At 33.6% G+C, this 15,523-nt stretch overlaps 1 protein-coding gene across 1 annotated transcript; it reads right to left on the bottom strand.

Moving 5' to 3' along the window:
- Window positions 1–4,027: 4,027 nt before the first annotated feature.
- Window positions 4,028–15,344, bottom strand: LOC114719653 (uncharacterized). The gene is made up of 7 exons (XM_028905167.1): window positions 15,037–15,344; window positions 14,855–14,922; window positions 9,957–12,419; window positions 8,594–9,343; window positions 6,810–7,508; window positions 5,541–6,242; window positions 4,028–4,843 (listed from the first exon to the last, which is right to left on the bottom strand). The coding sequence occupies exons 3-7, from the start codon at window positions 12,405–12,407 to the stop codon at window positions 4,028–4,030; spliced, it is 5,418 nt and encodes a 1,805-aa protein (XP_028761000.1). The 5' UTR covers window positions 12,408–12,419; window positions 14,855–14,922; window positions 15,037–15,344.
- Window positions 15,345–15,523: the final 179 nt, after the last annotated feature.

The raw sequence follows: 15,523 nt of genomic DNA, 5'->3' as shown, positions 1-15,523 counted from the left end.
TCTCGAACGAAGAATTCAATATAGCCCTTTGAACGATGAAGGATTCCACATGGTCACTCCACTGTTGATACTGTCTCATCGTCAACACAGAAAATAACAGAGCAGCAAGCATAAGATTGAAATAAGCAAACATACATTAATTACTTTGTGCTGGTGCAGCTATGGTAATAGATGAATCCAAGGAACCGCGCAGGATCGAAGAAGCTCTCAAGTCAGAACAGTGGAGACAACCTACGAAAGAGGCCAAATATAGCGATCTGATTAAAAAAACAGAACATGGTTAACTGTACCTTACACAGGGCAAGGCAACGTGCTTGATTGTAAAAGGGTGTTTAGGCTTAAAGGAGAAGCCAGATGGCTCTCAAAATAAAGCACAAAGCCAGACGAGGTGCGAAAGGCTTTCAACAAAATCCAGGGATTGAATTTGATGAAACATTTAGCCCAGTCTTAAAAACATCTTCACTGAGGTTTGTGCTTGCTATTGGCATTAATAATGCCTTCTTAAATGGAGTTCTACAAGAAAATGTTGATGTCCCTGCTTGTTGAGATCTTATACTCTATGAAAATTAAGCATATTATGTATTATCAAAGTTAATTAAGGAACTTAATCAGCAGTATCTGAAATTCTCATCCCTTCTTAAACATAATCTAAAGGCTCCGGGCTTGTGCTGTGGACTTTAAAATCAATGCAGTAAAGAGCTGGCTAAGTTGTTTCAATATCAGCTGGCTCTGGATTAGAGTCTATAAAACCTCCGATGCCAAAAAACAAAAAGTTGTACAAAACCTCCAAGTCCATGACCCACTTCTGTGTTCTTGTGGGCTAAGCTGATTTAGTGATTAGCATTTGTTCTCGATGCTAACATTCTGTATGTAGTTGCAAGTCATGGTGTATAGATTTCCATATTTGAAAGTTTGAAGGTTGTTTGAATATTTGGTTTTACTTTTTACCTTTTCTTTTCTTTTATCAATAGACTTGCAAACCAACTTCCTTTTTCCATTTTCTAGCACAGTATTCGATTTCTTCGACAAAATCTTCAGAATAGGAAATCAGATTTTCCAGAGTGGCTCATTAACCATTATTGCAGAAGAATTTGAACTTTCATATTGTTTTGTTTTTCTTCTTGTGATTATCTTGTTAACTCTTGGTCCGCTGCTTTTTCCCCTAAAAAAAACTTTCTAATATGTGGTTTTGTAGGTGATTTGCTAGATGGAGCATCATCATGATCTATTTAGGTTTTGACACCTAGCAGTCAACACTCCTCAATTTTCTGAGCCATTCATACTATGCAAGTTGATGTTGTGGCTGGATCAGATGGTGTAGAACAAGGAGTAACAGCCCAGGAAGAGCAGAGTTGTAGATCCATTGGATAGATTTCTCCTACCACCAAAACCCAAAGTTAAATGCTTTGAAGACCTACAAGTAAATTCTTTTAGAATAATTTTTCAATCATCAATAAATTACTCTCCATAAATTTTAGACATGAGCTAATTTACTGAATTGAATTGGTGTGCTTTGGTCATCTTGCCCTAATAGAAAATACAGCTTTTGTGTGCTTGAATAGTTTGATGTCTTTTTCCCTTTCTGCTTTTAGCCACACTGGAGCTCCGCTTTTAATTTGCTAGAGCCCTCTGAATTCTGAAGCTTCTTCTTCTCATCCATTAATTTTGTTATTTTCATATTATAGTTATTGAATATAATTTGGCCATGCTTTGGAGGAGGTGTAACGTAATATTACATTCTAACCTCTTATGACTGCCCGTCCTGTTGGGTGATTGTGCATCCTATGTAACCTACATATACATACATAATTCGAAGGTCCAGTAGAAGCATTTGGATATACTGATCTAAGTTTAGAACTTTGGCATTGAAATTTTGAAAAAGATTTAGCGTTTAGTGTGGGAATCTACCAATCCAAAATGAATTTAAGGTGCAAGAGTGTAGAACTCGCCGGGCTTGTGGGGTTTTATTCAGTCAATTCAGCAGCCGCTTGTTTAATTACCAAGTGGTGATATACGGTTTGATTCATTAACATGTTCCCTTTAACATGTATTCAAGATTTTATCTAGTTTTTTGGCCACTATACTCATTGATCAAGCCATATTTTCTTATTTGTTCATATTTTTCAAGTACTTGACATTGATTTTGTTGATTTATTTTTGCTGATATGACTCCTGTTTTGCATGTCCCCTAACTGTCACAACCAACAATTGTAACCAGGAATTGCAGGTTATAAAGCAACATAGTTTACCTATGGTATGGCAACGGTCATTCTTACTGCTTATTTTCTGTTTTGTGTTGATTCTCTCTCCTCTCTCTTTAGGCGGTTTGGCTTTGACTGAACGAAAAATCAAAGTGGCACAAGGTATTCATTTAAACAAATGCACCATCATGTGCAACTCGCTTGAAATTTTTATCTATGCTCACAAGATTTTAGTGAATAATAATCCTGTTTAGGTGGATAATGATCGGAAAAATCCTCTGACCTTTGTGGGGCAGGATATATGCTTTTTGCGTAAGATTATGAAGAACCTTAAGCTTCTTTATGTATTCTAAATAATGAGATATGCTTGATACTATGATCATCATTGTAATGTTGGACACTGAATCAGGATTTCAATTAGGAATGGCATTCCAGTTGCTTGTGGCAGTGCAAAATGCACTACTAATTTGCTATATAATGGTCTGTGCATAGGCTTTTATTTATTTATTTATTTTTGATAATTCTTAATACATATGAGAGAGCATATTTCTTTATGATAGACAATTTTCGTATATAATCCACTCAACATGATAATAAGCGACATCTTCATTGGAAATGATGTCTCTGAAGAAAATTAGTACAAAATGAACACAATCACGGCACACCAATTTCTGAGTCTTCCATCCCTTAGAGTCATAATATACAATGAAACAAACCACACTTTAAGGGTAGAGTTTTGACCTGCAGAGCCAAGTCATTCATCACCCAGTTTATTGGTATGAATATTGTTTATGATAAAAACAGAGTCTCATTTATCAAATAACAGAGAATTCAACAAAAGCATCAACGCACAAACACTTGTCCACATTCATCATCACGTGTCAACATCATCACCAAAGGTACCTGCATTAATCAAGCAAGGAAAATTAAAAGAATATTGAGGTTATATATGTTTATATTCCACATATATCCATGTTATCAGATATAAATCATTTTGTAGTCAATGCATAAAAAATTATGTTTTTTATGATTCTATTTTGTAAATTTATATCATTTTTAGTGGGAAAATTGGGTTAAAATAGCTGGGGGAATCAAATTATCAAAATCATCTTTTTCCCCCCCTAAATATGCCAGTTGTTTCTTTTCTCCTTAATCACTGTCAATCTCTTTAAAATAAGCGAAGTTATTGTCTAAATCAACCGATACAATAGAGAGGGAATGTGCACAAACAAATGGAAATTGGCATGTATAAAAAAATTTAAAAAAAACACACACACACACAGACACAGAGATGGATCCTCTGGTTCGTCCCTTAATTAATGTACGTAGCAGTTGTTGATGTAATTATAGTAATTACTATTGGAAAAAATATTGAAATAAATTTTAACAAGCAACTCTGTTTTTTAGTGATAGGAAAGCACAGACAAATGTAGCAAAAAAGATGCAAATAATTTAAGAAAAGAAAAATTGGCGTATAGGAGCAAAAATAGATGCAAGTTTTTTTTTAATGCTTCATCCCTTCATATAAGAGGCTTCTATTGATATCATAATAACTACTAGAGAAAATCATAGACAATAAGCAGGAAAAATCATAAAACTAACTAACCTGAAAATGATAACATGGATGATGGACTTATCCCTCCATTAATTAACGCTACCCTGCAATACCATGTCATAGTATTAGTTTGCCTAAAAAATTTTAATTTTATCACCGAAAAAAATAAAAAAAAATGTAATTGGCATAAGTACGACATAAATCAATTTCCTATTTGCGGTTGGTCATTAACTATGCATGTTTGGAAACAATATTTGTTGGTGTGTATATATCATACCTTTGCTGAGGATAGCATTTCTATTGTTTTGTTAAGGTCCCCTTCATTTGCCCATTCCACATCACATCCTTCTATTTTCACTTTAGATAACTTTGGTGTTTTCAACGCTCCTAGACCAAACTTCTTCATTTGAGGGCATCCAGTTATTAGTATGTCTTCTAATTTTGGGAATTCGAAGGTGCAACTTTGTGAAGAAAACATCTTCAAGCTTAGCATATCAATAAGTCTGATCCTATGCAACTGGTTGAATGTGATTCCACCTTCTACATCTTCGTTGGTCTCATTCTTTACAATTTCCTCCATCTTTTTGCAATCATTTATCTTCAACCATTCAAGTCCCACCAAGCTTTTGGCAGTTGAACTTGTCACTAAATGGATGAGTTGATGACATCCTGATACGGATAAGCTTCTCAACTTTTCAAATGAAGCAGATGATGGTGTTAACTTGACCAAGTTACAGCAACTATTGACACTGAGGGATTTCAGACTTTGATGAATTGGTGGTAGTTGAGAATCATCCTTCCATATACTCTTGAGTTTATCCAAATTAGAAATGTCTAATCTCTTAAATGGAAGGATTTTTCCCATAAAATTAATAATCTGGTCCTGTGAAGGGAATATCTCCTCAAAGGAACTATGCCGCACACAAAGCCAATTCAACTTAGGAAATCTTTCAAGGGAGCTATAGGGAAAGGTCATCCATTCATCTTGGAAGCTTTCTACATCAAGAACTCTTACTTTAGGAAAGACATCCTTTATCATTGTGATATTTTCCGCATTTAACACCATGCATTGGGTTGTGGAAGCTACCTATAAGATTAAAATTAATAAAACAGTTACCATAATTAATATGCAATATAGTAAATTAGATCAAGATATTGTTCAGACTAATTTGTATATTTTTCAACATTTGCCCCAAAAATCACATCCATGCATTAAAATTAGAGAAAAAGGTAAATTAATTTTATTATCCGCTTTTTTACTCTAAATTAAATTAGGACAAAAAATATCATTTCCTTCGAATTCACATTTATCTTTAGGCTTTTGGCGGTGAAAACGACATATGAAACGCTTATTGATAAAAATTATTACTATAAGACGGCAGTTTAATAAATTAGGTCAAGATATTTTTTAAAATAATAATTTTTTATTTTAGAAAAAATTTCTTCAACAATTGGTCAATTTTTTCTAATAGTTATATTAAGGCTTGTTGTTGTTGATTTTCCCTCTAAAATCACATCCATATTTTAAAATAAAAAAAAATTCTTTTGAACCATTTTATAGCTCCCTTTTAGTAAAAAACGTACCAAACAATGCGACACTATTTGTAGCCGACCACATTAATTCATTTATCCTCATTTGCTAGAGTCTTGTAACATGAAAAGTGTATAATTTATGGGAGACGACAGAACGACTTCAATATTTGGATTAAATAGCCCTAAATTTTGTAGATGATAAGGAATTATTTAAAAAGTAGAAAATAAGAATGTTAGAATGTTGGACTTACCTCTTGAGTCATAAACTGATGTTGGATGGTATTGTTAAGATCGGTCATCCAAATATGTTTATGGCGGTCATATCTTTGTACTCGAATGCTTTGAAGCTGCGGGGCATGAATGGCTCCTGGACTGAACATTATGAGCCGAGGACAATCTGCTACAGTTACACATTTTAATAATGGAAACCTGAAAGTACAACTGCGGCCACTAAATCTCTTCAATCTTGGTAAATAGTGAAGTTCCAAAAGCTTCAGTTTGCTAAAATAGATTTCCTTGTCCTTGTCATCTTCTCCATCCTGCTTCGTTACAATTTCTTCCATCTCACGGCAGTTACTTATCTCCAATGTTTCAAGATTCACCAAGCTTTTGGCGGTTGAGTTTCTCATTAAATAGACGAGCCGATTACATCGGGACACCTTGAGCACCGTCAAATTGGCAAGGCAGAGTTCCCTGAACGGTGGAATTTGATCAACAATAATGTGTGCATTATGTGATGGGAATATCTCCTCAAATAAACTATCCTTCACACCAAGTTCACTCAGTTTCGGAAATCTTCCAAGCAATGTGTATGGAAATGTTACCCCTTCACCAACAAATCTTTCTATGCCAAGAATTTCCACGTGGGAAAAATGGTCCGCTGGAAATTGGTCATTCCTTATCATGCTGACATCATCCTCATCTAACACCAGCTTTCTTGTACCGACAAATCGCTGTAAAACGATTATTGGCAAAGGTATATTATTCAATTATAACTACATAATTTAATATTTTGTACTGAGAAATGTTTATAAATAATAATGTCCTATTTTTATGTCACGTAACTTCATATTGAATCAGTAGCGTAGCAATAATAATTTATTTTTTATTGAGTCCCAAAGTCAAATACGCTCACTAGCTAGAAGAAAGAAAACTATGAATAATTTTGTTGCCCATTATCTTCCGAGTCAAACAAAGTGTCACATATTTTAAGTTCATTAATTTTTATAATTAATATTGGAAAAGAAATGACGATATCAACGACGACAAAAAGAGAATAATAATACTAAAACATTCTGCTATATATTCCATTAATTGATTATGACGAAACTTTTTGTGGTGTTTAATTTGTAATTAAACTGATGCAACAAGATTATACTTACAAGTTTAGCAGAATCTTTGATTAAACCAAAATATGCGCAGGGAGATTTATATTAAATATCATAAAAATGGAACTTTTATAGATGAGTACTTTTGTAAAATATGGAAATAGAAAGAATTAAGCATGCTGGTGGACGCACCTGTTGGTGGATTGTTTTGTTAAGGTTGGTGTCCCAAATTTCATGACGTTTTCCCTCATCGTCTGACAACTGAATGCTTTGAAGAGATGGTGCATCAATGAGTCCTGGAGAGAATATTTCCAATTTTCGACATCCACTTATGATTAGAGTATCCAATAATGGAAACCTGAAAGTATAATCGTGGCCGCAAAATCTCTTCAGTCTTGGTAGGTCACAAAGTTGCAAGTACTGCAATTTGTTGAAAAAGATTTCCTTATCCTCATCATCCTCTCCTTCCTGCTTCGATATGATTTCCCCTATTCGATCGCAGTGACCAATTGAGAGACGTGTGAGATGGACCAAGCTTCGAACAGTTGATGACGTCATCAAAGTGGTCCGCCCATAAGAAAATCTCACTGTAAGATGTGTGAGATTTGGTAAAGAAACCAAAGATGGCATCTTGTAAAGATTCTGAAGAGTCAATTTTATTGGAAAGGGAACTTCATCCCCTCCAACAGCCTCCTTAATGTCACCACCCAACTCTAACTCCTCTAATTTTGGAAAGCTCTTCAACAATGATTTGTACGATATAGTTGTGGCTTTCTCTACTGATAGATGAAGCAGTTTTACTTTGGGGAAGGGGTACGCTGGAAACTGGCCACTCCCTATCATCTCAGCCCCTTTACCCTCCAATCTCAACTCCTCCAAATTACGAATATCCTGCACAATACATAAATAATAACTAACTGTACCAATTAATTAGTACGTCAAAAGCCATATGCGATTTTCATGAGGGTAACTGATCTTCAGATTAAAATTTGATGCATCCACAATTTTGACGTACGTATATTTCGTGCACTTCAAATATCAGTTATGATAGATTCAAATGAACACAAATTTTTAGTCTAGAATTTCCATCTTTGCAAGGTTGTGACACGCAAACATTCTTTTTTTAAAAAAAAATAAATTAAAGCTTATAATGTGTAGAAGAAAAAAAAAAGAAGGGGAAAAAAAGACAGAAACCCCGTCCCCTCCCTTGATTCAACAGCAAACCTTTTCACGTGCAGGTGGAAGCTGAGGATTGGAGCCCCTCTTTTAAAAAGAATAGAACATTATTTATAAAATATGTTAATTAAAATAATTGTTATGAATTATTCTTTTTTAGTTTTTTAAAAGCAATCATCAAATCCTAAACTAATTTTTTATGAATCACAATTTGATGCATCCACAATTTTGACAAACGTATACTTCACGAATTTCAATTATTAATTATGATCAATTAAATAAATTTTTAGTTGGGAGTTTCAATATTTGATTATGACCCACAAACGCTATTCCTGCTTTTTAAAAGACAAAATATTAAATTTCAGCATATAGTGTCTCGAATTTTTTGGGGGGGGGGGGGAGAAAAAGGGGGGAAACACCTGTCCCCTTTCTTAATTGAACAACACACCTTTTTTGTGCGAGAAGATGCAAGCTAAGGATTGGGGTCATTCTTTTAAAAAGAAAGAACAGAGAATTATTTATAAAATCTATTAATTAAAATAATTGTGATGAATTATTGTTTTTTTATTTTTTAAAGACAATCATCCCTAAATTATATTATACCCTAATAAATATTTTAGTAATAATAGGAATAATTCACATATTTGAATGCACATAAATATCAAATTCAAATGCTTTTAGGTTGTAAAACAAAATAATTTGATGTTTCATTATTTATTTTAATGCTTCAAGTTATGTTTGCTTTTTCATTAGCTTATTTTAAAATAAATAACACATTAATAGCTAATTGAGAAACGTACCTTGTCATGGGACAGTAGAGGATATTTTGAGTCTAATGTGCGCTTTTCCTCATGAATTTCTAGTGAACTTGAGACTTCCTTTTCAAATATCTCTATTTCATCACAATATCTAATAGATAATCGCTGAAGTTGTGGCCATTCTAATGTGTGTTTCTGTGGATAGAAGTTCTTCAAATTTTGAAGGAAAGAAAGGTCAAGGGAAGTCAGCGTGGGAAACTCAAGTGTAGAAGCAATAGATTCTGAAACTTGATCTTTTGCAACAATTACATCTATACCACAATGAGATATATGAAGCCGTTCAAGATTACGAAGCATGCCTTTGACTATAGATGCAGGAAACATACTTGTGAGGCTTTCACAATCGTAAGCAGATACATTCGTTAGACTTGGGAAGGAGACATTTCCCTGGTAGTGATTGCTCCACACATTCTTCAATTTTGGCAATCCATCTAGCGTTAACTTCTTCAACGGCACAACCTTAAGTGATGATGACGTCTTCTCTTTATATTCATTCGAATCTTCAAAATCAAACACCATCTCCAACACGTGACAATCCCTGACTTCTAATGCTTCCAAATTGTTTAAAGACTTTAGCACATGAAGAGGCACCAATTTCACAAAGCCACAATTTTCCACAATCAATGTTTTCAAATTGCTAAATGAGGTGTGTGAAAGTTGGTCATCCCATATCAATGGAATCAAACTGATTGAATTGGACAATTCCAACCCCTCTAATTTTGGGAATAACACCTGTTGAAACAAAATATGATTAATTCGTAGGCTTACTTTTAATGAAAGATTGTTTAAATATCTAAATAAAAATCTTATCTACCACAATATTTTTCAAGCAGGTGCTGAAAGTTCAACTCGAAATTTCACGGTCACAAGATACAAAATCAAGTAATTAAAAAAGTGAAAGAACTGCAATGCTACAGTAACTAGCCTAATACCAAGGTAAGTAATTCCAGTGAATGTAATTTTTGTAGATTTCATTTTTAAAAAAAATTAGATCAAAATAAGAAAAACAATCCGGCAAACACACGAGCAAAGCAGATAGTTCTAGCAAGCCTGTCCAACAAGGTCGTTATTCAGAGCATCTAAAATGCTCATAAATACTATTTCAGTAACAGAAACAATTCACATTTAAAATACTCAAAAATATCAAGTTGACGTGTTTTTAGGATGTAAAACAAATAATTTGAGGCTTCATTATTTATTTTAATGCTTGAAGTTAGCTTTTCTCTTCTATTAGCTGATTGCAAACTTCCATAATTGCCTAATAGAAAAGCAAGTAATTCAGGTCAAAATGATTTTTGCATATAATTTTGAAGTTTTGTAAGAAGATAAAATAATCTGAACATACCTGGTTGAGAAGTAACTTCGACATTTTATTAGATACGTTATTTTTTGCAGCTTCATGATGTGCCGAGTTCAAAACAATGTATCTAATAGTATCATTACTTTCAATCTGAAGATGCCTTAAATGTGGAAATGCTCTTCCATCATGACCACGAAGAACATTTTCAAGCCCATTAGATCCATATAAATACAAATCTTCAGCTCCCCTCATTAACTTTCGAACCCCAGTGTTCAAATGGATGCTACTCTCAAGCTCAATTTTCAATATCTTTGAACTTTCATAATTGCCTTGCCATTCCCAATGCTGTCCAATAAGTATTCTGTATCTCTTCAAATGCATATCTAAGAACAAGTTCTCCGGCAACATAGAGACGTTAGGAATATGAACATCTAGTGAAGAGATCGGCAAATCCTTTAACTCTTCAAGACTTGCATTTTCAATAGCTTCACTAGATCCTTCAACTTTCCATCGATTAAAGCTATTTCCCATGTACAAAACTTCCAATTTTTTCAAGCTAGATAGGAGCTTTGGGGGAATCACTTTGAGTTCAGAGCAGTGGGCCAAATTCAGCATCTGTAAAGAAGTCAGTTGTGCCAATTCAGCTGGTAGTCGTTGAATTTCAGAGTAGGCAAGACTCAGGACTTTTAAATTCTTCAAGCTTCTAACCTCAGCTATATCTTCCAGTAAGCAAGAGTGTAAACACAATGTTTTTAGTTTTTGTAAGAAACTAAGTGATGGTAGTGATGAAAAATGCACATTGGTAAAAGCCAACACTTTCATCTCCCTTGAAGATTTGAACAACATGTTGGATATGATCAAATCACGCTTTGTGCTGTCTAGTAGAAAAAATTCTAATCTTGGACCATGCAGCTCTTCTGGAAGCTCACTGATGTCACTATCTTGTAAGCAAATTCCCTTGTAGCCTTCTAGCTTATTTTTGTCTGGCCATTCTTTCAAGCTTCTATGCCTCACAATGAAAACATTTAATTCATTGGAAGCAATTGATAATGCAACATCTCGAAAGACGTCATGTATCGTAACACGACGACCAGAAAAGCTATCAAGAAATAAGTTTAATGATTTTAGCTTACTTACAATAGCACATATTCCAACGTGGGCTTCTTCTATATTTTCTATGCCTTCAAGAATATCTAATCCCAGAGAGTACATGAGCAGGTCATCAATTGAGGGATCATGGGACAACATGGCAGAGAGCAAGAAAATAGTTTTATTCTCCAAGCTTAGAGGATCGTAGCTCAACTTCAAAGAAGAATCCACCTCTTTAATTCCTGTGTTGTTTCTCCTTAAATGATTTTTCCATCGTGCAAGGTAATCTTTCCACTCATCCAAATTTTTTCCCCTCAATGCCTTAGCAGCTGTAGCAATCGCTAGCGGCAAGCGTCCACACTTTTGAACAATCTCAGAGGCTATAGATATCAGCTCAAGATTGCTTGAATCAGCAGAAAGTTCAGCAATCCTCTTGAACAACTCCAATGCTTCATTCTTTAACAAAACACCTATTTTGATAAGTTTTTGACATTTCATGCGGTGTGACAGTAGCGTTTCATTCCTTGAAGTTAGTAAAATTTTGCAACCTCCGTCCTTTTTGCTATAATTTTCAACATCAACAAAGGGAATTCCAACGCTTCCCAAATCAAGTTCCTCCCAAAGATCGTCCAATATGAGGAGCATATTCTTCTCTAGCTTTAACCTCTCACAGAGACGACAAGCTCTTACTTCTTCAGTTTTTTCATTGAGTTGCATACCCAGCTTCTCAGCAATCTGGCCTTGAATCTTCTCAACGTACAACTCATCAGAAACAGTCACCATGATCACCTTTGAAAACATCTTTTGGCTCTTTGCTACCTCTTTAGCTATAGTGGTCTTGCCAACACCACCAGGCCCACACAATCCGATCATATTAACACTTGGATTCCGTAATTCCTCCATAATTCGATTCACAAGCTGCACTCTTGAACCAATTCCTTCATCGCTTTCTCTGTTGACTAATTCTGGCATGGACCGTGGAAGAACGCGATATGAAACTGTATTGAAATTTCCCTTTCTACAAATTTCAACAACTTCTTGTGACATTGCCTTTGCTCTTTTGCTTAATTTATAGCGCAGCCACGGGTTGGGACATGAAGTTACGCTACACTCTGTTATTGTTTGACTCTCTTCTTCATGAAACTTTTGAATTTGCTCTGAAATCTCATCTACTTTGCGCAACCAATGAAGAACCTTGTCTTCAATTTGTTCTGCATTGTTTGTAGCCTCATCTATTTGATGTTGTACGGAGCTTCTTTCATCGACGAGTTCCACAAGTCGTTCATTGAGCTGCTTAATGTTTCTGTGATAGTGAAACAGATGATGAAACTGCTCGCAAGTTGGGTCCAGCACTAGGTCCCAGAACTTGTCAACAAAACTGCTCAATGTTCCGCAAGTAATATCCATTTAATTTGTGCTCTGTTAAAAAGATATAGCCAAAACTCAATTAATCTTGTGTTGTTCATGCAGAAGTATTGCAATAAATATGTGTATTTTGAACTAACAATAACCAATGTGAAATTTTGCAATCTGAATGTCTATAAACCTCCGATATCCCAACAGTAAGAAGCTTTCCCTAGTGTTCCAACACAAAATAACAAGTTGAGAAATCAAAACACAGAAGAAGCAAGGAATGCTGTGAAATTATGAAAGAAGCTAAGACAACGAGAACAAATGAAAATAAAGCAGATATTAATAAAAAGTGCCAATAAAAGGAGTAATAAGTTCAGTAAAGGCATTTTTTCAAAGATTGACTTGAGGCACAAGACAGTGGCCAGACGCTCGAGGATTTGGGCACAAGCATATCAGTAACCCACAGGGTCAGGACTACATCGTTTTTAAGATGATTCGCATGGATTAAAAGAAGTAGGTGAGTCGGTTACATATGCTAACTTTCCTAAAATGTGATTCATTTTAATTATTTATGCTGAAAAAAATTACAACATAGCTTATATCTTGTACAATAATTGTATTAAAAAAATTACTTTAAGATACATGTTAGTACAAAAATAGTTTAATCAGGTAATCTCCCCTCATTTTTTCCCCTTTTTTTCTCCCCCCCTCTCCATCCAAACCAAGTTTAGGAATAAAATTACACTAAAAATTGCCTTGAGGTGTTGAGTGCTATTAAGAAAATATTTTAATAGTCAAATTGCATAAAAAATTATTTTAAGATACAATAGGAAAAAAGGAGAATTATAATCAAGTCCCACAGAAGAGAAATAATTATCAAAAAGTCCTAATAACAAATTCAACAGCTTATAATGATAAATATTATAGTGAGAGTAACAACCTCTGAGACTTATTTTTTAATTGTTTTCCTAGAAAAAATACTCTAGACACTGATTGCAACTTATGCGTTAGTGATCGTACTTTTTACTTGGTGCTTCAGGTCGAAAAATTGGGCTAAAAAGTTGGAGGAATCAATCTTTTTTCTGATCTCAAAGTGTTGGGGAATAAAAATGAGAAATCCAAAAGTATAATCACTAGCTGCTCTTTTTTGCTAAAACTATATATTTTGTAAAACAGCATTGCAATTTTAGGAACCCATGAAATTATTGGCCAAAGAAAAAACAGACAGAAGGTTATATGAAATTTTTTAAAATATTAAAATCTCTGTAAGCATTAAACCCCGCTTTTCGTTAGCCCAAAAAAATAAAAATAAAGCGCTTTTCCGTATCTCTTATCTTTCTCTCTCATTATCTTAATTATATTCTTTGTTTTTCTTCTTTTTTTTTTTCCAATTTATCTCTTGATCTTCTTTTCCCGTTTTCCGTTACCTCTCTTTTCTAATCTCTCGACTTCCCCTGGCATGTCCTCAAGTTCTCATCTTCAAAATTTAAATTTTGAATTCTCGTTCTCATCTATTTCATAATTTCATCTACATTTTTCATCAGAATTTCATGAAATCCATTTTACGCTCTCAATTCATATAACATTTCAAGGATTTTGTTGAAACTGTTAAAATAAATCCTGATTTGAGTACGAGATGATGTGTTTATAACTTGCAATTAATATATTGTTTTCTTAAGACCAATTCATTAAGCGAACACGAAACAAACTTACGAAAGTATTTAAAGGAAAAATAAAATGTAATGACGTCCCATTTATTTTACATTTAATTAGAAAGAATTGTTTTTTTAAACAATTTATAAACTTATAAAATTAAAATTTGTGCAAAACAAACCGTCTTTATATTTTTAAGATTACATTTTCGCACACCACAATATTAATTACACATTTTGGACCAAAATATTTCTCTTTAATGAAAACCACCGAATTTTTATGGAAATATTTTTAATAGTGTTAAAAATGGAACCAAGAAGTAAAATGATACTTTTTACGAAAAATTAATTATTTAGTCCTAATGTATATTTTTAGTCATTTTACTTTACATAATTTTTCATTTTGGTCTGTTAACTTTAAAAAGTGAATTTCTAGTCCTCTAACATTAAAATTAGTAACAAAAAATAATGATATTGAGCTCTTAAATATTGATAAAATATTACTAAATATTAATATATTAAGTTTAATTTTTAAAACCATCATGAGTGTTAAAAATATCATCATTTAAAATTAACAATTTTAGGATTAAACAACTAAAAGTATACTTTTTAAGTCAAAGGACCAAAATAAAACCTTACATGAAGTTAAAGGATCAAATATATACTTTAGCCTATATATGTATTTAGAAGGAAAGCCTTATATATTTTTGGTTGGAAAGCCCCTTATATTTTACTTAAACAAAGCACACAATAGAGTATCTTCAACATGTAAACCTGAGGGAGCCACACCTATATTAAATGAGAACTTTGAAAAAATTTTTTTTAAATATTCAAATGAGGGAGCCACACCTTAGGTATCTTTACTATGGCTGGAACACGTTTCTTGTTCTTCTTGCTCTTCTTCTTGCTGCTACTCCCTGTATTTAGAAATGCATAAATATGCCGCAAAAGTTGAAATACAATTGAACTTTGCAAACACAGATCAATTAAACAGAGACTGATTTAGCATAAATCCATATTTTCAAACTTACAGTAGTGGCCGATGTGAAACTTTGCAGTTTCAAGCTATATAATCCTTAGATTTCCCAACAGTAATCAGCTTCCCCCAGTGTTCCAATATGGAGATCAAGCATGAGAGATTTCTCTGTTTTTTTTAACGGTGTTTTGGACAACTTTAAGAAACTGATGCTTCACAAAATCCAAGACAACTATAAAATCTGAAAGTTTTCCAAGAAAGACGATGAATTTGTGAAATCAAACAGGAAAAACAACATTAACTAAGCAATAAAAATACAGGAAAAAGTCAAACTCACCAAAAATAAAATCATCAGGAATAACGAGTTTTTTTTTGGGGAGATATGAGCCGTCACAAATTAAAAGAACACTTTTTAAAAAAAATTATTTTTGGGACTTTTTGTCCTTGAAGAAAGATCACAAAACTAGCAAAATAAAGTTAAAAATATCACAACAGCTGAGAATTGAAGTGCCAGCACAAAAAATGCAAAAAGCAGAAAATTT

This window comes from Neltuma alba, unplaced genomic scaffold (genome assembly GCF_004799145.2).
Source record: "Neltuma alba isolate B1F8T4 unplaced genomic scaffold, ASM479914v2 tig00011931_pilon, whole genome shotgun sequence".
Lineage (NCBI taxonomy): Eukaryota > Viridiplantae > Streptophyta > Magnoliopsida > Fabales > Fabaceae > Neltuma > Neltuma alba.
This window is presented reverse-complemented; position numbering and strand designations above follow the sequence as displayed.

Excerpts from the sequence above, each read along its gene's own strand:
- LOC114719653 (XM_028905167.1), bottom strand. The coding sequence starts at position 12,407 with ATGGATATTACTTGCGGAACATTGAGCAGTTTTGTTGACAAGTTCTGG. Across the intron at positions 9,344-9,956 it reads CGAAGTTACTTCTCAACCAG|GTGTTATTCCCAAAATTAGA; the intron begins GTATGTTCAGAT and ends TTGTTTCAACAG. Across the intron at positions 7,509-8,593 it reads CTCTACTGTCCCATGACAAG|GATATTCGTAATTTGGAGGA; the intron begins GTACGTTTCTCA and ends TGTATTGTGCAG.